Source organism: Lepus europaeus, chromosome 22 (genome assembly GCF_033115175.1).
Source record: "Lepus europaeus isolate LE1 chromosome 22, mLepTim1.pri, whole genome shotgun sequence".
Lineage (NCBI taxonomy): Eukaryota > Metazoa > Chordata > Mammalia > Lagomorpha > Leporidae > Lepus > Lepus europaeus.
Window position 1 is genome coordinate 38,055,438 of NC_084848.1, and position 23,921 is coordinate 38,079,358.

At 48.9% G+C, this 23,921-nt stretch overlaps 1 protein-coding gene across 1 annotated transcript in view; it reads left to right on the top strand.

Annotated features, from left to right (window-relative positions):
* The window catches only part of PRKCH (protein kinase C eta), a 274,168-nt gene that overhangs the window by 64,364 nt on the left and 185,883 nt on the right, over positions 1-23,921 (top strand). Inside the window, exon 2 of the mRNA XM_062181544.1 lies at positions 20,255-20,318. Within this exon, the coding sequence (XP_062037528.1) occupies positions 20,255-20,318 (64 nt within the window). The remainder of the gene's footprint in view (positions 1-20,254; positions 20,319-23,921) is intronic.

Here is a 23,921-nt window from a genome sequence, read left to right on the forward strand (position 1 = left end):
AGGTCACCAGGCCCCAAACTCTGTGCCTCTCTGGCTTTTCTGAACCCCATGGTTTGCTCTTTCCGTCTGCTTTTGAATTTCCACTGACTTCAGCTTTGGGGAGCATTTCATCTTTCCAACCACACCTGTCTCCCGGTTCCGACAAAATGCTTGCTTTTGTGTGGTGCTCGCTGTCACTTTGCAGAGCCACAGCACCCTGGTGACTGCGCTGGGCTGGCATCATTATCTGCAGTTTGGCCTCGGAGTGCTCACTCCTCCCCCAACCCTGCTGCAGGTGTTCCCACAGTGGCCCTGTCTTCCCACCAGGCGCTCCCGACTCACAATACTCTCGCCTTTCTGAAACTTCCCTTTGGTTTCCAACTCAGGCTCTGCCTTTCCCAGGGAAAGCTTTGCCTGGGCCCAGATTGCTCCTTGTCTGATCAGAACAGTGCTTTTTTTTTTTTTTTTTTTCTTTTTATGTAAGAGACAGAGAGTCAGAGGGAGAGAGGCTGGCTCCTTTTTCGAATGCTGGCAAGAGCTGGGAGCAATCCAGGTCTTCCACGTGGGTGGCACGAGCCCAGTTATTGGCTCCATCACCTGCTGTGTCTTAGGGTCTGTGTCGGCAGGAAGCTGGAGCAGGGAGTTGGGAATGGAACCGACACATTCTGATATGGGATGTAGCCGTCTTAACCACTGCACACCCTAACTGAATGGTGCTTTAGATGAGACAACATTGGGTTGTAATTTGTGTCTTGAGGAGCTCCTCCCTCTCCATCTGGTGTTTTTTTTTTTAAGATTTATTTATTTGATAAGGCAAAGAATTTACATAGAGAGATCTTCCACTCGCTGGTTCACTCCCCTGGTGGCCACAATGGCCAGGGCTGGGGCCAGGCCAAAGCTAGGAGTCATGAGCTTCATCCAGGTCTCCCATGTGGGTGGCAGGAGTCCACACACTTGGGCCATCTTCTGCTGCTTTGAGGTTCTTCAAGGTGCCTTACTGAAGGAGAAGGAAATTGGCTCCTTGGTTTGGGGGTACAGAACCTTGCCTAGTAGCTCAGTGCTACTCCAGCTCCTCAGTGGGTTTTGAGGGTGAGCATTTGACTTCTTCAGAACTTGGCCCACCCTTTTTCGCCTGTCAGGAGCAGCAGAAGCACAGAGAGGTGTTAGCAAGCCTTCCTATGCAGAGGTCATCTTGGAGGGTGAAGGGACCATCATTTTAGTGGAGCAGATTGAAAAGCCTAATGCATCCTGCATTGAATTTATAGTTTATAGTTTCAGTTCCTCAGATATTAGAATCAGAGGCCGAGACACACACACACACACAGCACCATAGCCTGCAGTAGACATTTCTACCCTCGGCCCTCTCCTTATGTGTCAGTCCATTTCCGTGGCTGTAGCGGAGTACCTGAGACTGGGCACTTGGTGAAGAAACCAGGTTTGCTTTGCTCACGATTTTGGAAACTAAACACCCAATCATGATGCCAGCCCTGGTGAGGGCCCCCTGGCTGATCACATCATGGCAGGTGCACTGTGGCTTCGAGCATATTTGAGAAGGAGAGACAGGATGCCAGAGTGGGGGAGGGGCCAGTCTTACAGCCACCCTGTCTTGTGGGACCTATCTGGGTCTTGCAAGAATTACCAAGCGCAGTCCCCAGTGACCTACTGACCTTGCTATGATCCCCACCTCTTTCTTGTGGTATCCAAAACTTTTTTTAAGATTTATTTATTTGACAGAATTACACACAGAGAGAAGGAAAGGCAGAGAGAGAGGGAGAAAAAGAGAGAGAGAGAGAGAGGGGTCTTCCATCTGCTGGTTCACTCCCCAGGTGGCTGCACTGGCTAGAGCTATGCTGATCTGAAGCCAGGAGCCAGGAGCTTCTTCCGAGTCTCCCATGCGGGTGCAGGGACCCAAGCACTTGGGCCGTCCTCCACTGCTTTCCCAGGCCATAGCAGAGAGCTGGATCGGAAGTGGAGCAGCCAGGACTCAAACCGGCACCTATATGGGATGCCGGCACTGCAGACCAGGGCTTTAACCCATTATGCCATAGTGCCCGCCCCTCCTACAGCTTTTTAAGTTTTATTTGAAAGGTTGGATGGGGGAGGGAAACGGGGACAGGGGCAGGGGAGGGAGGAGAATGAGAATGAAAATGAATCTTCTTTCTGCTGGTTTACTTTCCAAATGCCTGCAATAGCCAGGGCTGGGGCAGGCTGAAGCTGGGAGCCAGGAACCCCATTTGGGTCTCCCACGTGCGTAGCAAGCACCCAGGTACTTGAGCCATCACCTGCTGCTTTCAGGGTGCACAAAACACACAAGCTGGACCGGAAGTGGGGGTGAGACTCCACCCTAGGCACCCCCATATGGGGTGCAGACATCCTGGGCAGGGGCGTAACCACCTCCACACATTACCCAGCCCCCTCCCCTTAAAGGCTCCGCCGCCACCTGGCATTGCCCTGCCGAGGTTCGGCTGCCAACACGAACCCTAGGGGAACAAACCACATCCAAACCAGAGTGCCTTGGCAAACAAAAGGTATTTTTGTTGCCAAAGGTATCCAATCTATTTTTTTTTATTACTGATTTTTCATCATGGGCAGTTGAAAGAACAGTTTTGATGGAAAAGACTTGTACTGTTATCAGAAGATGTACTTTTCATGCTAGAACATGGGTGCGGGTTCTGAGTTGAAATAATTCTAAATTTGACTTGATGGTGCTGTCGTGGGTGTGCTGAGCTGGGAGTGGGAAAGAGGTACTGTGAGATGCATTGTACAGACTCCTCGGGAGTCTCTCAGCCTCTTCACGTGCTCTGTGGGTCCAGAAGCTGCTTCTGACTTGCAGTCGGTCGTAGGATGTTAGATTTGGAAAGGAATTAGAGGCTCTGTTCTCCGCACATTCTCGAGGTGTGGAGGCCGGATGGGCAGTTCTCATGGCAGGTGGCGGCGCCAGGGCTGTGACTGCAGCCTGCTCTCTGGTCCACAGTTAGCAGGACACAGGGTGGACCACAGTTGAATTGCTGACATCATGATAGTATTTCCCTTCACCTTAACCAGTCACATTTTATGAACCTCGCTTCTTGGTAGTTTTTAATCTGTGAAATGAGGGTACTTCACAAAGTTTCATGGAAAAATGGAATTAAAGGCCGGCGCCACGGCTTAACAGGCTAATCCTCCGCCTTGCGGCGCCGGCACACCGGGTTCTAGTCCTGGTTGGGGCGCCGGATTCTATCCCGGTTGCCCCTCTTCCAGGCCAGCTCTCTGCTATGGCCCGGGAAGGCAGTGGAGGATGGCCCAAGTGCTTGGGCCCTGCACCCATATGGGAGACCAGGAGAAGCACCTGGCTCCTGCCTTCGGATCAGAGAGATGCGCCGGCCCCAGCGGCCATTGGAGGGTGAACCAACGGCAAAAAGGAAGACCTTTCTCTCTCACTATCCACTCTGCCTTTCAAAAAAAAAAAAAAAAAAAAAAAAAAAAGAAAAGAAAAAGAAAAATGGAATTAAAGGATAAGTTTAGGGGCTGGCACTGTGGCATAGGGGGTAAAGATGCCGCCTTAGTGCCAGCATCCCATATGGGTGCTGGTTCAAGTCCTGGCTGTTCCAGTTCTGATTCAGCTCTCTGCTATGGCCTGGGAAAGCAGTAGAAGATGGCCCAGGTCCTTGGGCCCCTGCACCCACATGGGAAACCTGGAGGAAGCTCCTGGCTCCTGGCTTTGGACTGGTGTAGCTCCAGCCATTGCAGCCATCTGGGGAGTGAACCAGTGGATGGAGGACCTCTCTCTCTCTCTCTCTCTCTCTCTCTCTCTCTCTGTGTGTGTGTGTGTGTCTGTCTGTCTCCCTGTAACTCTGCCTTTTAAATAAATAAATAAAATTTTTTTTAAAGGTAAGTTTATTTTGGTGCAGGAAAAAACAAAATGCATGCAAAATTTTTCCATAACCAGCAGGGGCGCAGGATTTGCCGTTCAGCCCCTTTTCTCTTTAAAACTCTTGCCGCCAGCGGGGGCGTTGTGAGCCTGCCCACAGGAAACTGCTGGGGGAGCTCTCTGGGCTCTGACTCCTGGCCCGTGAACTGCCTGCCACATCTTGCCAGCCCCAGTCCAAGGCTCGGCCCGGGTGAGCGTTTCCCACCTCCTACCTGAGCAGTATGTCGGGCTTGTGCCACTCCCACTGGCCTTGGCAGTGGGGAGGAGAGGCTGGCACACTGTAGGCAGGTAGTTGGTGGGGGGACCCTCAGGGGCTGGCGGTGGCTGTCAAGCTCAGGCTCCCAGGGTGATGGATGGTGGGATGACCTCATGTGCCAGAACCCAGGGCCACCTGGCTCCGGGCTGAACAAAAGGCAGCCAAACAGACCTGCAGCAGCTGCTGCTACAGCTGCTTGGGGGGAAGCTGGGGCCTCCCCAGCGTAGGATCTTTTCAGCATCTGAATGTCAGCTGGGCCTCCACTGTATGTGCGCACGCCTGTGTGTGTGTGACCTTGACTGATTATGTAATCTCACCAAGCTCCCACTTTGCCCATCTGTGTCATGATGGCACCTTTCAGGTGGCGACAGTGAGAGATAACATAGGACAAGCACCCAGCAAAGCCCCGGCACACGGGAGCCTAAGAAGTTATTTTTATTATGACAGAACATGATGGCACATGTTCTTCTAGGTTATTGCTAGAATGCTGTAAGTTTTTTTTCTTTCCTGTAGGAATTTGAGTTCTCATTTTGATGCCTGACAATTTCAGCTGGAAAAGAATCCTGAAGTGCTTGGTCGCGTTTATAGATTCTTGTGTTATTTATCCCTGGAATAAGACTTAGGAGTCACCACGGAGCCAAGCAAAACCAAATTTCAGTTTGGTCCACTTCTGCATCACAGAGATCAAGCTAGGTGGGCCCTCTCCTTTCACTCACATAGGAGCTGTTGTTTTTGTCTCTAATACACTAGGTCCCTCTGCTGATTCCAGGCTGAGATGAATATTGAGTAGCCAGAAGTTTCCTGTCCGTGATCAATTCTAATGCCTTTTGAGAAGGGAAATGGTTGTAAATTATTACCAGTTAATTAAATGAGTGTTTCCCTGGAGTCGTGTGTGCAGGCTTTTATCCAAGCCTGTTTAGAATCAGGGAACAGGAAAACCAGAAAGGTTTTCAGAAAATGCGCTTGTTTCGTGGACAGGCAGGACGAGCCCAGCTTCTGCGAACGCTTCCAAGGCTACGTGCTCGCTGGCCAACGATGCGGCGTGGCAGCGCTGCCGATGGTGGGTGCAGGGATCTAACCAGGCTAGCTGCTAAGCAGTGGGCCCTGGGATTCCCAGGAGCCACCTGGAGTGCCTTTGTTATTTGTTTCATACGCAGTACTCTCAGTAGTGTGAGTGGTAATTGAAAAAGTTAAATGGAACGGAAAGGTCAGTTTATCGTAGTGCGGAGTTTTGAAATCCATGCATAGTTGTCTCAAAATACGTGTTTTTTTTTTTTTTAAAAAACGTGTTTTTTGTGTGTTCTTTTTTTGTTTAAGACTCCTTGTGTGTGTCGATTTCAGGGTTTTTGGCACCACAATAAGCATTTTTTTAATTCTACTTTCTGCAAATGTCTTGGAGTCTCCTTGTAAATGAAAACATAACTGGTTATTTGAGGGTGTGGGTAGGTGTTTAGATAAAAGTTGAGATTGGGTTTGTGAGACTACAGAGATCAGTGTCAATGTCATCATCGTTCTGGCGGGGGCCAGCACTGTGGTCAGCAGGTTAAGCTGAGGCCGCCTGCGACGCCGGCTCGGCGTGTGAGCGCCGTTTGAGTCCCGGCTGCTCCACTTCCCATCCAGCTCCCTTTGTGGCCTGGGAAAGCAGCAGAAGATGCCAAAGAGCTTGTGCCCTTGCCACCTACAGGGGAGACTTGAATGAAGCTCCAGGCTCCTGGCCCAGCCCTGGCCTTTGTGGCCATTTAGGGAATGAACCAGTGGATAGAAGACCTCTCTCTCTCTCTCTCTCTCTCTCTCTCTCTCTCTCTCTCTTTCTGTCTCTCCCTCTTGCTCTGTAACTCTGCCTTTCAAAAGAAAAGAAATTTTTCCGACCATGGTTCCCTTCCATCTGCTCCTGAAGCTGCATCATTGTCTCCAGGTGTACAGTCTCCTTGCTACCCCAGCACCTGCACAGCAGGCCTAGGGAGCTGCTCTGGGAAGTCCCGAACGCCTGGCGATGGTCCCGACCCTGGGAGTCGTTCAGTGAAAGTTGGAACGAATGCAGGAGGTAGCTTAAGTGAGTTGAGGAAGGCTGTCCAAGCCGAGAGCCTTGTGACAGAGGGAGGAGACAGGGCCTGACCCACAGAGCAGGTTCACGGGTTGGAATTTGGAAAAGGCAGTTTGGACCGGTTTCACAGCGAGGCCAGGTGGCCCTCAGAGCCGGGTGGAAGCGGGCGCGCTTCATTCCGAAGGCACTGCTGGGGAAGTTGGGGGCAGTGACACCTGAGAAGGTGCCGGCAGGTGTAGACACTATAGACCTGGCTGACGCATGACTGCAGAGAGAGGATGAGCAGGGGAGGGAAGGAGGCGAAGGGGAGGAAAGACAGCCTCTGGCAGCGTGCGCTGAGCTGGAGCATCCCAGCGTTGACCCTGGGACCTAGGGAATGCTGGTGTCAGTGATCCCCGGATACTTTGGGAGGAAAACGTGGAATCAGAGACATTTTGGCTGGAATCAGCTATTCAGAGAGCATGTAATTTAGGGTTCCCAGAGAAGTCCAGGGCCTGGATGTGCAGAATCCTGCAGGGACTTCTTCTTCTTCTTTTTTTTTTAAAGATTTATTTGTTTGAAAGTCAGCATTACACATAGAGAGATGGAGAGGCAGAGAGAAAGAGACGGTTTTCATTTGCTGGTTCACTCCCCAATTGGCCGCAATGGCGGAGCTGTGCCGATCCAAAGCCAGGAGCCAGGAGCTTCTCCCGGGTCTCCCACGCAGGTGCAGGGGCCCAAGGACTTGGGCCATCTTCTACTGCTTTCTGAGGCCATAGCAGAGAGCTGGATCGGAAGTGGAGCAGCCTGGACTTGAGCCAGCTGCCATATGGGATGCCGGCACTGCAGGCGGCAGCTTTACCCACTGCGCCACAGCGCTGACCCTGCAGGGACCTTTTATGGACAGCAAATGCCTGGGCCTAGGTCTTCCCTTTCCTCCCCATATTTTTTTTAAAGATTTATTTATTTTTATTTGAAAGTCAGAGTTACACAGAGAGAGGAGAGGCAGAGAGAAAGAGAGAGAGAAGGGGGGGGGGTGTGTCTTCCATCTGATGGTTCACTTCCCAGATGGCTGCAACAGCCAGAGCTGTGCTGATCCGAAGCCAGGAGCCTCTTCTGGGTCTCCCACACATGTGCAGAGGTCCAAAGACTTGGGCCATCTTCTACTGCTTTCCCAGGCCATAGCAGAGAACTGGATCGGAAGAGGAGCAGCCGGGACTAGAACCGGCACCCATGTGGGATGCCAGTGTTTCAGGCTGGGGCGTTAACCCACTGCGCCACAGCGCTGGCCCCATCCTCCCCGTATTTGAAATCAAATGGCACACAGCACTTGAATGGCTTGCCCAGGGTCGCAGGCTAGATGGGACAGTTAGCAGAAGAACCTGGGTCTTCTCCGGCGTTGCTGCTGACTGGCCACACACACAGGACAAGTTCAGATGGGGGATGCAGCATTTAATTTGCATGGGTACAACACTGACTTCTGGGACCAGACTCAGAGGCGAGATTACCCAGCAGGCACACGTAGGGAGCCGTGCAGTCCAGGCCTGCTTTCCCCAGGGTCTTCTGCAAACCAGGCACTGGTAGATCTGTAGATCTTCAGGGCCTCAGGGTGCAGCAGAGTAGAAAGGGAGTCTAAAGAACCCTGGGGGCTGAAGCCATCCAAATGGACAGTGGTTCTGGGGGAGGATGCCAAAGAAAGGGGAGTCCCAGGCCACTCTGGAGTGGATTGCTTTAGTTAGGGAAAGACTGAGATGGGTTACCTCCATCAGGCAGATTACAGAGAGCTTTTTTCTTTTCTTTTTTTTTTTTTATTAAACTTTTATTTAATGAATATAAATTTCCAAAGTACAGCTTATGGGTTACAATGGCTTCCCCCTCCCAAAACTTCCCTCCCACCCACAACCCTCCCCTTTCCCGCTCCCTCTCCCCTTCCAATCACATCATGATTCATTTTCAATTCTCTTTATATACAAAAGATCAGTTTAGTATAAATTAGGTAACGATTTCAACAATTTGCCCCCATATAGCAACACAAAGTGAAAAAAAAAATACTGTTGGAGTACTAGTTATAGCATTAAATAAGAGTGTACAGCACATTAAAGGCAGAGATCCTACATAATATTTTTTAAAAAATTAATTAATTTTCTATGCCATTTCCAATTTAACACCAGGTTTTTTTTTTTTCATTTCCAATTATCTTTATATACAGAAGATCGATTCAGTATATAATTAGTAAAGATCACATCAGTTTGTACCCATGCAGAAACACAAAGTGTAAAATACTGTTTCAGTACTAGTTATAGCATCACTGCACATTAGACAACACATTAAGGACAGATCCCACATGGGATGTAAGTACACAGTGACTCCTGTTGCTGACTTAACAATTTGACACTCCTGTTCATGGCGTCAGTAATCTCCCTAGGCTCTAGTCATGAGTTGCCAGGGCTATGGAAGCCTTTGGGGTTCGCTGACTTTGATCTTATTCCGATAGGGTCACAGTCAAAGTGGAAGTTCAGAGAGCTTTTTTCTTTTCTTTTTTTTTTTTAAATGGAGGGATCACTTATTATTTATTTATTGTTATGGATTTATTTGTTTATTTGAGAGGCAGGGCAACATGCACACACACACACACACACAGAATCTTCAATCTGTTGGTTCACTCCCCAAATGGTCACAAGGACCCAGGTCAAGCAGACTGAAGCCACGTGGGTGGCTGGGGCCCAAGGACTTGGGCCATTTTCCACTGCGTTCCCAAGCGTGTTAACAAGGAGCTGGATTGGAAGCAAAGCAGCTGGGACTCCAACCAGCCCTCCTACTTGGGATGCTGGTCTTCCAAACAGCGGCTGTGCCCCAACACCGGCTCCTGTGGAGGTATTATGGATGCACATTAAATGACACATTTCAAAAATGGAAATTTAGGGGGTCCTGGCCTTGGCCTGGCCCAGCCCTGGTTGGTGTGGTCATTTGGGGAGTGAACCAGTGAATAGATTTCTCTCTCTCTCTCTCTCTCTCGCTGTGCCTTTCAAGTAGATGAAAATATATGAACATTAAAAAAGAAAATTTTGAACACTTTTTCCCCTCTGAAGGAGGGCCCTGACAGCTAACCCGCACTCTCCTTTTACTCCTCCACCCCTAAGCAGCCACTGATCTCTCTCCATCTGCGGATTCGCCCGACTGGACGTTTCAGGCTTGCGCAGTTGTGCCGTGCGTGGCCGCTCCTGATTGGCTTCCTTCACGTCTGTGGTTTCTCGGGACCCGTCCTGTATTGTCCTCGGCGATTGCCAAGAACTGTCTCACTGTGTGGACACATCGCCGTGTGCCCTGTAGCCCATGCGTTCATGTTTAGGCTCTTGGCTGTTCTTGGCCAGTGTGAGCAGTGCTGGTGTGAACGTTTGGGTAGAAGTTTCTGTGTGAGGGTCTTTCTGGTTCTGCTGAGCCAGCCTAGCATGGGCTCGCTGGGTTGTGTGCTAACTTTGCTCGTAAGCTCTTGAGAGGCTACCAGATTTTTGTCTACAGGGCTGACCTTAACGCCTCCACAGTGTGCAAGCTTCCAAGGGCTTTTTTAACACTCACCCCTGTCTACTTTTTCATTACAGCCACTTTGTCGGTGAGAAGAGCTACCTCCTTGTGGTTTTGATTTGCATTTCCCTTGCGGCTAATGATAACGAGCGTATTTTCACATACTTATTACTTGTCTATCTTCTTTGTACAAGTGTCAATTCAAAATCTTTGCTTATTTTAAAAATTGGGTTCTGGGTTTATTGTTGAATTGTTGAGCTTTTTTTTTTAAGTATATGAGGGTACTTCAAAAAGTGTATGGAAAATGGAATTAAAAGGTATGTTTCTTCTGGTGCAAAGAATGTGAAATCTGGGGCCGGTGCTGTGGCGTAGTGGGTAAAGCCGCCACCTGCACTGCCAGCATCCCATATGGGCACCGGTTCAAGTCTTGGCTGCTCCACTTCCCATCCAGCTCTCTGCTATGGCCTGGGAAAGCAGAAGATGGCCCAAGTCTTTGAGCCCCTGCACCCTCATGGGAGACCTGGAAAAAGCTCCTGGCTCCTGGTTTCGGATTGGCACAGTTCTGGCCATTGCAGCCATTTGGGGAGTGAACTAGCAGATGGAAGACTCTCTCTCTCTCTTTTTTCACCTCTGCCTCTCTGTAACTCTGCCTTTCATGGAAATAAATAAATCTTAAAAAAAAATGTGAAATCCATGCTGTGGGTGTCTTCAAAAAGTTCATGGAAATGTGTATTATACAAAAACTATGCTTATATGTCAAAAACATTCTGGCACCAAAATAAATGTACCTTCCTATTCTGGATATAAGCCTTTCAACAGACACGATTTTTAAATGTTCCCTCCAATTCTGTGGGTTTGTCTGGTATTTTTTGACCTCCATAGGGAGGGGGTTACTTATGCTTTTGGTAATTGACCCTTTCATTGCCTAGTCCAAAGTCAGGAGAATTTATTCCTGTGTTTTCTTCTGAGAGTTTATGAGTTCTAACATTTAGGGCTGTGAGCCGTTTTGACAAAGTTATGCTTCCAGATGTTAGGAGGTATGGGTCCAACTCCATCCTTTTGTGCAAGGATGTTCACCTGTTGTCCTGGTACCGTTTGTTAAGAAGGTTTCCTTTCCGTTTTGATCCTCTTGGTCTCTAGTGCCCGTCTCATCCCCTCCCTGCCACTCCTGTTGCTACTCTAACCACTGTCTCCAGGCAACCACCGGTGTGTTCTCTGTCACTCGCTTTGGTTTAGATTGCTTTTTCTAGAGTTTATAGAAATAGAATCCTATAGAAAATACTCTTCTTGTCTGGCTTTTCTCATTTAGTATTTTGAGATTCTCCCATGTTGTTGTATGCATCAATAGTTCACTTCTCTTCATTGTTGAGTACTGTTCTATTATAGGAGATGTAACATTTTGTAAGACATATTAATTAGCTGATGGACATTTTACTTCTACTTTTTAGCTATTATTAGTAAAGTTTCCATGATCATTTATTAAAACCATTTTAAAAAAGATTTGTTTATTTGAGAGATGGAGTTGCAGAGAGAGGGAGAGACAGAGAGAGTAGTCTTCCATCTGTTGCTTCACTCCCCAAATGGCCTCAACGGCTGGAGCTGGGTCGATCCGAAGCCAGGAGCCGGGAACCTCTTCTGATCCAGCTCCCTGCTAATCCACCTGAGACAGCAGCGGAAGATGGCCCAAGTGCTTGGGTCCCTGCTGCCATGTGGGAGACCCAGGTGAAGCTCCTGGTTGCTGGCTTCAGCCTGGCCCAGCCCTGGCCCTTGTGGCCATTTGGGGGGTGAACTAGCAGATGGAAGATTGCTCTCTTTTCTGTCTCTCCCTCTCTCTTTCTATAATTCTGCCTTTCAGGTAAATAAAGTAAGTCTTTAAAAAATTATTTTCAAGGTACAAAGAGATGGAGAAGTAGGGAGTGAGAGACACAGAGAGCTCTCATCTGCTGGTTCACTCCCCAAATGCCTGCAACAACTGGGGCGGGGCCAGAGCCAAGGCCAAGGACAGGAGCCAGGAAGTCAATCCAGGTCTCCTGTGAGGGTGGTAGGAGCCCAGTCACTTGAGCCATCATCACTTCCTCCCAGGGTCTACACTGGTGGGAATCTGGAGTTTGCTATGGAACCCAGGTACTTCGAAATGGGCCATGGGCACCTTAACTGGCGTCTTCATCGCCGGGCTGATTGCCTGCGTCATGAAATCCATTTTAAAACATGAGGTTGTTTTCTTATTATTGAGTGCTGTGAGTTCTTTACATATCCCGGACACAGGTGCTACAGCATACAGGTGTATGATTTACTGCCAATCAGAAATATTTTCTGCCAATCAGAAAATCAAAGCAGAACTTTCGATTTCCATGAAGCCCAATTTGCTGTGTTATGGATAGTGTTTTTTGGCGTTGTAACTACGAAATATTTGCCTACCTCAAGGTCCCAAAGATGTTCTCTTATGTATATTTTTTAGAAGCTTTTAGGTTTTAGTTTATGTCTGTGCATCAGCGTGAGGTAATTTATGTGTAAGTTACAGCACAGAGGTTGGAGGTTATTATTTTGCATACAGATTTCTAGTTGTTTGGGCACCATGTTCTTGCTCTGCATTCTCTCCTTCTGTTTGTTGATCTGTTTGTTTGTAAGAATGCTGCTTTTTTTTAAAAAAGCCACGGGTTTCTGTGTTTCTGCAAGGGCCCGGAGTTGCCTTTCTGACCGACAGGAGTGGGCTGTAGCTGAGAGGGGCTGGTGTATTTGTTGCTCTCTGCATGGCTGTGCGGGCATGCTAGGTTCTGGCTTCCCTCGGGTCTGTTCGACTTCCTGGCTGTGCCTTCGATGATGGCGTAGCTCACCTGAGGCGCTGAGTTGGGAAATCCTGACGCTCAGAAGGAGAGTGAGTGAACTCACTGGATTTGAGAACCAGCAAACCTTGGGGCCTGGAAGAAAATCTAAAATTCTACAGAGGGGCGAGAATTTGGCACAGTGCTTGAGACACCGTGTAGAGCACCTGGGTCTGCATTCCTGGCTCCACTTCCTAGTAGGTTCCTGTGAATGAGGACCCCGAGAGGCAGCAGATCATGGTTCAAGAACTAGGAGCCTGCCACTCATGTGGGAGACCAGGGTCGAGTCCTGGCTTCCAGCTTCGGCTTGGCCCAACCCCTGCTACTGTGGATATCAGGGGAGCGAACCAGCCAATGGGAGGACATCTCTGTCCATTTGTCTCTTTCTCTCTCTTTGTATTCCAAATACAATGAAAAACAGAGGTATGGAAAAACAAAACCGTACAGAGAGAAGAGAGGAAGTGGTTTAGGTTTTATGAAGGGGTTTGGGCCTCTGCACTGTGTCGCACAGGACGTGGGAAGCAAGGCCCAGAGTACGTGGTGAAGGTGTAAAAGCTTCAGCTGGTGGCACACTCAGTCTGGGGCACCGGGCTTCTCTGTGTGCCCCTCGTGTCCAGCTGCAGCCCTAAAGGCTGGGGATTATCTTGCTCTCCCCTGTGAGGGTCAGGTCACACCCACAGGCTGATAGTCAGTATTTTAAAACTTATTTATTTATTGAATTTGAAAGGCTGGGGGAAGGTAGAGAGAGAGAGACAGACAGAGACCTACTGTCCATTGGTTTACTCCCCATATGCCTGCCACTGACAGGGCTGGGCCAGGCTGAAGTCAAGAACTCAATTCTGGCCGGCGCCCTGGCTCAACAGGCTAATCCTCCGCCTTGCGGCGCCGGCACACCGGGTTCTAGTCCCGGTCGGGGCACCGATCCTGTCCCGGTTGCCCCTCTTCCAGGCCAGCTCTCTGCTGTGGCCAGGGAGTGCAGTGGAGGATGGCCCAAGTGTTTGGGCTCTGCACCCCATGGGAGACCAGGATAAGCACCTGGCTCCTGCCGTCGGAACAGCGCGGTGCGCCGGCCGCAACGCGCTACCGCGGCGGCCATTGGAGGGTGAACCAACGGCAAAGGAAGACCTTTCTCTCTGTCTCTCTCTCTCACTGTCCACTCTGCCTGTCAAAAAAAAAAAAAAAAAAAAAGAACTCAATTCTAGGTCTTTCACATGGGTGACAGGGACCCAACTACGTGCTGCTTCCCAAAGTATGCGTTAGAAGGGATTCCTGCATCCCTTATCAGAGTGCCTAGACTCGAGTCCTCGTTCCACTTCTGATTCTAGCTTTCTGCTAACGAGCACCTGCAGAGGCAGCAGATCATGGTTCAAATACTTCAGCCTCTGTCACCCATGGGGAGAACAGGATGGAGTTCCAGACTCCTGTCTTTGTCCTGGCTGTCGTGGGCATTTGAGGAGTGAACCAATGGATGGAAGATCTCTTTCTGTCTGTCTCTATGCCTTTCAGAGAAATAACAATTAACTAATGACTTTTCTGAAAACATACTGGAATTGGAAACACAGAGCTGGAATTCAAACCCAGCATCCTAAGCAGTGTCTAAACCCCTGCACCCTACATTTATCTTTTCGGTAGGGATGTGAAGATACCAGGGCGTGTCAGGAGGAAACCATGTTCTATATGAAGCTACGGAAGGAAGCTGGGGTATCTGTAGTTGTGACTTTATCGATTTGCTCCACAAACCATTTTCAGGCCTCTTGTGTGTGCAGCCCGGTTCTCAGTGACAGGGGCTGGTGTGGTTCCAGTCTGGTCTCCATAAGTGCGAGCAAGAGGTCTGTGAGGTCTCCCTGGAAAGCTGAGGCTTGAGTTGCGTCCTGATGGACAGGTGCGAGTCCAGACAGTCAAAAAGGGAAAGGATCCTCCAGCCAGAAAGACGGCCTGCCCAGAGCAGCAAGCAGAGAGCTTCAGACAGGTGATGTGTGACTCCCATCCTTTGGACGACATTTCCCGGTATGCTACCTGACCCGTAACACATCTTGTCACTCTGTCAGAATAAATGAAATGCCATGCCTTCGTGGAGAACGGACAAGGATTCGCGGAGGCTGCAATGCAGGTTGTTTGTTTTTGCAGTGGAGGGGAAATCAGAAAGACAGGAAGGGCCATTGTGTCCAGGGCGAAGGAATGTGGGCCTTGTAGAAGGGAGAGGACGGGTTGAAGGAGACGCTATTGGGAGGACAGGTGGCCGGATTTTAATATTTGAAAACTGTCATTGGCAGCAGAGGACAGAAATAGAACTAGGGATAGAGCAACCAGATGGAAGGCCGTTGCCAGAGGCCAGGTGACACACGGCAGTAGGGGTGCAGAGACTTGGGAAGTGGACTGGAGGGTACAGTTGTGGTACATGCAGGGAGCCCCGGCTCCTGGTGTGGACCGCCGGGGCAGGGGTGTAGACAGGTGGGGCCTAGTAGTGTGGGATGGATATTTTCAGAGAAGGTACATGCCAAGGTGCTTTTAAAATTTTTATTTCTTAAAAGATTTTATTTATTTGAGTGGTAGAGTTACAGACAGAGAGAGGAAGAGACAGAGAGGCCAGCATTCCATCTGCTGGTTCACTCCCCAAATGGCCGCAGTGGCTGGAGCTGAGCTGATCTGAAGCCAGGAGCTTCTTCCAGGTCTCCCACCCGGGTGCAGGGGCCAAGCACTTGGGCCATCCTCCACTACCTTCTTAGGCCATCAGCAGGGAGCTGGATTAGAAAAGGAGCAGCCGGGATACCAACTGACACCCATAGGGGAAGCCACTGCTGCAGGTAGAGGCTTAGCCCACTACGCCACAGTGTTGGCCTCACCAGGGTGCTTTCCAAAGGTCCTGGAAAATGGAATGAAAGATAATTGTATTTTTTTAAAAGATTTATTTATTCAAAAGTCAGAGTTACACAGAGAAAGGAGAGGGAGAGAGAGAGAGAGAGAGAGAGAGAGAGAGAGGTCCTCCATCTGATGGTTCACTCCCCAATTAACCGCAATGGCCAGAGCTGCGCCGATCTGAAGCCAGGAGCCAAGAGCTTCCTCCAGGTCTCCCATGTGGGTGCAGGGGCCCAAGGACTTGGGCCATCCTCCACTGCTTTCCCAGGCCACAGCAGAGAGCTGGACTGGAAGTGGAACAGCCGGGTCTCGAACCCATGCCCACATGGGATGCCTGTGCTTCAGGCCAGGGTGTTTAACCCACTGTGCCACAGCACCGGCCCCAGATAATTGTATTCTGGCACAAAAGTTTTCTGATCTGTGTCTAGATTTGCATAATACACATTTTCATGAGCTTCATGTAGACCACTCATGTGTGTGGCTTCCAATTTTTTTTGTACCAAAATATGTTTTAATTCTATTGCTCATAAACTAAAAATTTTGAAGAATTTATTCATTCTGCTTATTTGAAAGGCAGAGAGAGAGACAGACAGAATCCCCAGATGTGCCAACAACCAAGATTGGGCCAGACCAAAGCCAGGACCCAGGAAGACAATTCAGGCCTGGGTCTCCCAGGTGGGTGGCAGGGACCCAAGTACTGGAGCTGTTACCTGCTAATGTACATTAGCAGGAACCTGGAATGGAGAGCAGAGCTGGAGCCTGACCCCAGGCACTCCTCCATGGGTGCAGGCATCCCAAGCAGTGGCTTAACTGCTGTGCCAGCCGCCCGACCCTCCATGAGTATTTTGCAATGCTTTCTTGCATGGGATCGGGAGGTCTGTGTTCCAGACAGGAAATGAGTCTGACTCCACCCCTGTCTAGAGACCACCCCCCTCTTGTTGAAGATCCCATGATATTCCTTCCTCCCAGTCCTATGCCAGAGTTGAAAGAGCTCAGACTAAGTTTGAAATCACAAGTCTGGATCTTCCAGCAGAAGTCAAAGAGGACTGGGGGCAGCAAGGTGCAAGGCTGTCAGGGAATGGGAAGGAGGGAGGCCGAGAGGGAGAGAAGGGAGGAGGGAGGAGGGCCACAAGAGGGGTGTCCCGGAGGCAAGGGGGGGAGAGGTTCAGGCAGAAGGCGCTGCTAAGCAGGTCACGCGCTGCAGAACTCAGCTGAGACGGACACAGGCAGGTGCTTGGAGTTGACGGTAGGAGGAGATGGGAGAGCGACAGTGGTTGTCTCGGCGCTGGAGGGAAGCAGAGAGTGGGATCGTGGGGGGTGGGGTGGGGAGCATGGCTGGGGGGATGCAGTCATGAGTCCCTCACTTCAGCTGACACTTGGGGCGCACGTGATAGAAAACCCTGCTCAAGCTGGATGTGCAAAGTGCAGCCGAATCTAGGGAGACTCCGAGCGCTCCATTGAAACATCAGCAAGACCTGGTCTCTGTCTCTCCGCTCTCGTAGGTCTTGAGCACAGACCCTTATCTCCCAAACCTACACACGAGGGGCCTGCCGAAGAGCTCATGGAGGGTCCGGAGTGGGGTGGAGCAGTTAGGCCACAGCTTGGGATTCCTGAACCCCGTGAAGTAGCGCCTGGAGTCCAAGTTCAGCTCCACCTTGCACAGCCTAGGATGTGGCAGACGATGATGGCTCCAGTACTCAGGTCCCCGCCCCTCAACGTGGGAGGCCTGAATGAGTCCCCAGCTCTTCATTGGCGTGACTCTAGGCCAGTGTGCTGATACCACTTCCACCTTTATGGCCTTCCGAATTGAAGTTTAGCCCAAGTGAGGTCTCATCGCTCCCTTTTAGATCCAGCATTGCCCATTGGATCTCCTTGGATTCTGTGCCCAAACCTGAATGAACTGAGGGTGGGGAATTGGAACGACTCTGAGAGCCAGATACGGGGAATGTGCCAGCTCCAGTCGAGACATCCAGCCGGGGGGAGTTCACGGCTCTGAGTGGCTAGGCCTGGGTAACCTGCACACTGTGCAGCCAGGAGCAGAGTCCCAGCGGGGCCATGTGGCTGCCCAAGAGGGAGAGCTGGTTCTACATGAAGCTCATGTGCTGTTCCAGAAACTGCAGTGGGTGTCCTGGCTAGAGACACAGTGTCCACCAGAGTGCTGGAGGACGGAACTAGGGTCAAGGAGTGGAAACTATTGATCTTGTTGCATTTCTGCTCATGAAGATCTTTCTTGGAGGACAGGAATGGAATAGGCTGGCTGTTGAGCGAGTGAGTTGGCTGTCATTGAGGGTATCCAAGAACCTACTGTGGATACATGACAACAACCCACCGACATTTTGTAGATAGAATAGGTAACGTCTAACACATTTTTTTCTGAGCTGTTTCTCTGTGATACAGTAAGGAATATGCTTTTACATTAAAACCTGATCCACGGGCAGGGGGTTGGGCTGGTGGCTAAGCCTCTGGTTAGGTTGTCCAGGGTCCCACATTGGGGTACTTGAGTTTGAGTCTTGGTTCTAGCACCCAGCTCCAGCTTCCTGCTAATGTACACCCTGGGAAGCAGCAATGGTGGCTCAAGTAATTGGGTCCCAATTACTTTTGGGACCTGGGTTGAGTTCCCAGCTCCTGACTTTGGCCAAGCCTAGTCCTGGCTGTTGCAGTCATTTGGGGACTGAGCCAGTAGATGGAAGATATCTGTCTCTCTCTGGGAAAAAAAAAAAAACTAAATAAAACCCTTATACATGCATATAAAACCACAAACAGAAGTTTCATGAAATAGTGCTTTTGCGTCTCACCTTGGTGTGTCATATTTTCTGTTGCCTTTTTCTTAAAAAAAAAAAAAATCTGTTTTGTGCAACCCACCAAATTGTTTCCCTCTAATGAGTCTCCAGCTGACGTTTGGAAGATCCTGTGTGCAGGTTCCATGTTTTAGCGCATGCTCCCTTCCCTGGAAGGACAGGGCTTGAAGCTGGCATTTGAATCTCACTTCCCCAGCACCCTGGTGGCATGGGTGGGAAGTGAGAGTGGCCTCTTGTACCTCTGACAAATGTGGATGCCACGTGATGCAGTCTCCTGACGTCAGTCCAGGCAGCTGCTGACCCTCGGGGTCCAAGGGCTATTCCTGCAGGCCGTGGGGCGGTGTTGACCCTCCGGGTCCGGGATTATCCCTGCAGGCTGTGGGGCGGTGCTGGAGGGAGATTATGCTGGAGTTGGGCTGCAGGATGGCGGAGGCGGCCCCCGCCACCCTCAGTCTGTCTGCCCGCAGGCTCCCTGCGGTTGCTCCTGTGCCAGCAGCGGTTGGTGTTGTGAGGTCGAATGTGTGTGTCTGTGTGTGTTCTCTGCCAGGCCTTTATATCGAAGGTGAGGGAGTGGCTTTTAAAAATAACGTATTTGGGACTTGAAGCAAGTCCAGGCAGAATGGAGACAATTAGAGACCGAGATCCTGTTTAGTCATCTCGCCTGAGAGTTCTGTGTGGAGATGGGTTCCAGCAAGGTTCCCGAGTGATGTTCAGGCAGTGGAGGGGACATAGTAAGTTAGCAAAGTGGGGGTGCAGGCAGCTGCTTTGAACACAGAGGTGTCTTACATTAGGGCAGCACACAGGAAATGGGGTATATGCAGAGAGAGGCTGTCTGCACAGAGAGCTTTCAAAGTCTACAAAACAGGTATCCTTGAGCCGAAAAAGTATACAATCAAGGGATGATAAAATAAAAAGTCAAGGGTGTTGACCCAGGATAAGGCCAAGGCATTTGGTTGGGGGCGGGGGGAAGCTTTGCTCACCTATGGGTGCAATTAAAACAGCAAATAGTACTGCTCAGGGTCGTGAAGATCACATGATGGAAGCCGCGTCAGAAATGCTGAGTCATGACACCACACACTTGCAGATGAGACCGTTGGTGGGGTGGGGTGGAAAGGACCTTGTCCAGGTCCCAGCTGAGTGCAGAGTCAGACTGGCCTGGTGCAAGAGCTTTCTTATTTACACTGACCAGGCTGTGCAAAATGACCATCCTGGTCTAGACTCAGCTTTGACCCTCCTCTTTGGACCCATGAAGCCATGGGCGCAGCTGGCTGATTGCTTTCAGGGTAGTTGTAAATTCATGTATTTGAGTCCACAGAACTCGTGGCAAGGCTTTGCGGTACTCGTGGATAGTCAAGTTTTTAAGCAGTCAAGTTTTAAGCAGAAGGTGCCCGCCTGGCTGGTGGGATCAGCAGGGGGCTGTGCCTTCCTGGGCGCCAGGCTGCGTTGAGGGCTTGGGGGGAAGGGGTGTGTGTAAGGACTTGAGGTTGCCTCTTTTGCAGAGTGAATGGCATGGTATCTCAGAAGATGTTGAGACGCTCACTAGGAGTCAAGAGTAGGGGATGCAGGCTCCTAAGGTTCCTTCCCTGGTGGTGCCTTAAGGTTGACAGCTTTGGTGAAAATGCATAGGAAAAGATGCTACGTTTTATTCCATCAGAGTAAAGATTGGCAGTTGACTACACCACATTTGCTCATGGCCTGGCGTGTTGCCCTGATTTCTCTATTTCATTTTCTTGCCATGTGATCTGTTAAAATGCTGCTCTTCTAAGTGGTGTACATTAACTATGGGTGCTTCAAAAGCAGTTGCCCAAATATATGAGTGCTTCTCTGTTATCATCAAGAGCCAAAAATGGAAGAGAATAAAATTTTGAAGCTCTGAAAAAAATGTGGTTTCTTTTAGATTTGCTTTTCAATCTTTACACTTTCTTGAGTTTTCAGTTATTTCCTTGCCTGTCTGCTGTTTAATGGGAGGCATAGAGTTGCTTTATGACTATAATTTACACATCTAGGCTTCTATTGAAGGAATAAATTAAGGCCCACATAAAATGCTTTCATATTAAAACACACTTTTTTTTTTTTTCTTCTTTGTAGGTGGATCTGGAACCTGAGGGGAAAGTATTTGTGGTGATAACCCTAACGGGAAGTTTCACTGAAGGTAAGAATAAGTTTTGGGTGGTTTCTGATATATGTCAGATAATAGGAATTTCTATTGTAGAAATGTTAAGAAAGCATTTTGGGAGTGGGCATTGTGGCATGAATTAAGCTGCCGCTTGCGGTGCCCGCGTCTTTTACCAGATCACCAGTCTGAGTCCTGGCTGGTCTCTTTCCTGTCCAGCTTCCGTGAATGCATGCTGGGAGGTGACGGCCAAAGTACCTGGGGCCCTGCCGCCTATGTGACAGACCTAGATGGAGCTCCTGGCTCCTGGCTTTGGCTTGGCCCAGCTCTGGCTGTTGTGGGCATTTGGGGAGTGAATCAGCAGGTGGAAGATGTATGTGTGTGTGTGTGTGTGTGTGTGTGAGAGAGAGAGAGAGAGAGAACCAGTCTTCAGTTGGGCTGGCTGCTGTTTTGTTGCCTAGTAGTGACTTATTTCCATTGCCAGGTAAAAATTTGCCAAATGCATTGTCTGTTGAAGATCTCACTAAGTGTTTGTCACCCTCGCAGCTGAATGGGGTTTTGTTCTTGGGTTCATGTCTATTCAACGGTGCTTCAGATGTTGAGTTTTGTGCCAATCCTTTCCTTTGCCTCTGAATGTCTACGAAAGAACATCAGCGAGCGTGTTCTCTTCTCTATCATCTCGGTCTCCTTCCCACCCTGTGAGTTGCTGCTGCCACACTTCCCTGCCTCAGTGATTGTTTAAAATGAAGGTAAAGTCCATACGTGGTCAAATGGAAGCTCAGAAGTGCACAGTTTGGATTTGGTCGAATGCCTACTGCGCATAGCCAGCACCCCCGTCCAAGATCCAGACCTTCTCATTCCTCCGACAGCCCCCTGCACCCGGTCGCAGCCAGTCCTGCTGCAGGGTCCCTGCTCTCACTGCCTTTGCCCACATAATTTCTGCGTATTCTAGAAGTTTGTATAAGTGGAATCATGCAGGATGTTCTCTCTTGTGCCTAGTTTCTTTCACTCGACATTTCTTGAAACAGTCATTCGTATCACTGTGTATGTCAGTATGTTATTCTTTTTATTTCTGAATAGTATCCCATTGTATAAATGGAGCGCTGCTTATTTACCCATTCTCCTTTGGGTGGGCTTTTGGGGTTCTTCTTGTTTGTTATCTATTAACAGTGATGCTTCTATGAATATTCTGTGTGCATACATTTTTGTGGACATACACTTTCATTTCTCTTGGGTAAGTACATAGGAGTGGAATTGCTAGGTAACAGAGTGGGTATATTTAACTTGATTAAAAAAAAAATCTCCAAAATGGCTTTCTAAGGTGGCTGTATTGTTTATAGTCCCACCAGCAGTGTATGAGAGCTTCCAATGCTCCACATGCTCACCAACACTTGATGTGGTCATTCTTTTTAATTCAGACGTTCCAGCTGTAGCCTGTGGATTTATATTGCATCTCACTGACGTTGAGCACTTTCTCATGCTCCTTATTGGTATTTCTGATTTTTTGTTTGACTAAGGTCAGTGCAAGTATTTTGCCTGTTATCTAAAATTGGGGCTTTTAAATTAATATAATATATATATATACATATATATATACATATATATGTATGTATATCTATATGTGTGTGTGTATATATTTTCTGGACACATATTTGTCATGTCTGACATCCTCCCATTCTGTAGCTTCACTTTTCATTTTTCTGGATAGAATCTTTGAGAAGACGTTTCTATGAAGTCCCATCATCAACCTCTTCTTTCACAGTTTGTACACTTTGTGTCCTGTCTACAAAATTTGTCTACTAGAGAGTCATAGAGATCATCTCCTGTTTTCTTTTAGAAGCCCATAGTTATAATTTTTATGTTTAGGTCTATGTTCTCTTTTAAATTAATGTTTGTGTGTGATGTGATGCAGGAACTGACATTTTTCTGTACTCTGGAACTATTTGTTGAAAGACTTTTTTCCCCTCGCTGTTTAATCACCTTGGAGCCTTTGCTGAAAAGCATCTTGCTATGTATATGAGCCTGTGGACTATCTCGTCTGTTCTGTTGATCTCTTTGTCCATCCTGAGGTCAATACCACAGTGTCTTCATTAATGCTTCTTTATAGTGACTCTTAAGGTTCAGTAATTTCAGTTCTCCAAATGTTTTTTGTTTCTCTAAGGTTAGCTATTCCTAGGATTTAGAGTTTTAACACAATTATATTATGTATTTATAAATATTTGTTTGAAAGGCAAAGTGAGAGAGAGAGAGAGAGAGAGAGAGAGAGAGAGAGAGAGATCAGTCTTCCATCTGCTGGTTCACTCCCAAGTTGGCTGCAGTGGTCAGCACTTGTCCAGGAGCCAGGAACTCCATCCAGGTCTCCCATGTGGGTGGCAGAGATCCAAGTACTTGGGCCATCTTTCATGGTCTTCCAGGCTCATTAGCAGGGAGCTGGATCAGAAGTGGAGTTTCTAGTACTTGAACTGATACTCCCATGAGATGCCAGTGCTGCAGTTGGTGGCTTAACCCACTGACCTTAACATCAGTTTTAGAGTCAGCTTACCTATTTCTACACAAAAGCCAGCTAGATTCTGAATTGAAAATGTGTTGGGTCTGGCCGGCACCGTGGCTCAATAGGCTAATCCTCCACCTTGCGGTGCTGGCACATCGGGTTCTAGTCCCGGTCGGGGAGCCGGATTCTGTCCCGGTTGCCCCTCTTCCAGGCCAGCTCTTTGCTGTGGCCAGGGAGTACAGTGGAGGATGGCCCAAGTTCTTGGGCCCTGCACCCCGTGGGATACCAGGAGAAGCACCTGGCTTCTGCCATAGGATCAGCGCGGTGCGCCAGCCGCAGCGCGCCTACCGCGGCCATTGGAGGGTGAACCAACAGCAAAAGGAAGACCTTTCTCTCTGTCTCTCTCTCTCACTGTCCACTCTGCCTGTCAAAAAAAAAGAAAATGTGTTGGGTCTGTATATCAATTTTTGGAGAATTGGCATCCTAGCGGTTATGAGCATCTTAAAAATCCATGACGTGGTGTATCTCTCCAATTATTAATGATCTTTAGTAATGCTCATCAATGTTAACACTTACCAATATTTTGTAATTTTCAATGCAAGCATCTTGCACATCTTGTACATCCTAAGTATTTTGAGTCTTTTTTGATGCTGTTATAAATGGTGTTGAAACTTCATTTTGAAACTGCTTGTTGTTGGCATGTAGAAATAAAATTGATTTTGTGTATTGCCATTACATCCTGTGCTCTTACAAATTCACTTAGTAGGGGTGGCCTTTTGACATAGCCGTTAAGATGCCAGTTAAGACAGATTCCACTTGGAGTGCCTAGGTCCAAGTCACAATTCTGCTCTCAATTCCTGCTAATGCAGACCCTGGGAGACAGCAGGTGCAGCTCAAGTAGTTGGGTCCCAGCTTCCTACTTGGACTGAATTCCCAGCTTTGTCCTGGCCCAACCCCAGATATGGCAGATATTTGGGGGGAGTAACCCAGCAGCTGGGAGCTATCTCTGTCACTCTTTCTTTGTCTCTGTCTCTTTGCCTCTCAAATGAATAAAAATCATAAACATTAAAATTTAAAAAAATTATTTATTTGAGAGGTAGAGCTACAGATAGAGAGTGGAAGAGACACAGAGAAAGGGGTTTTACCTGGTG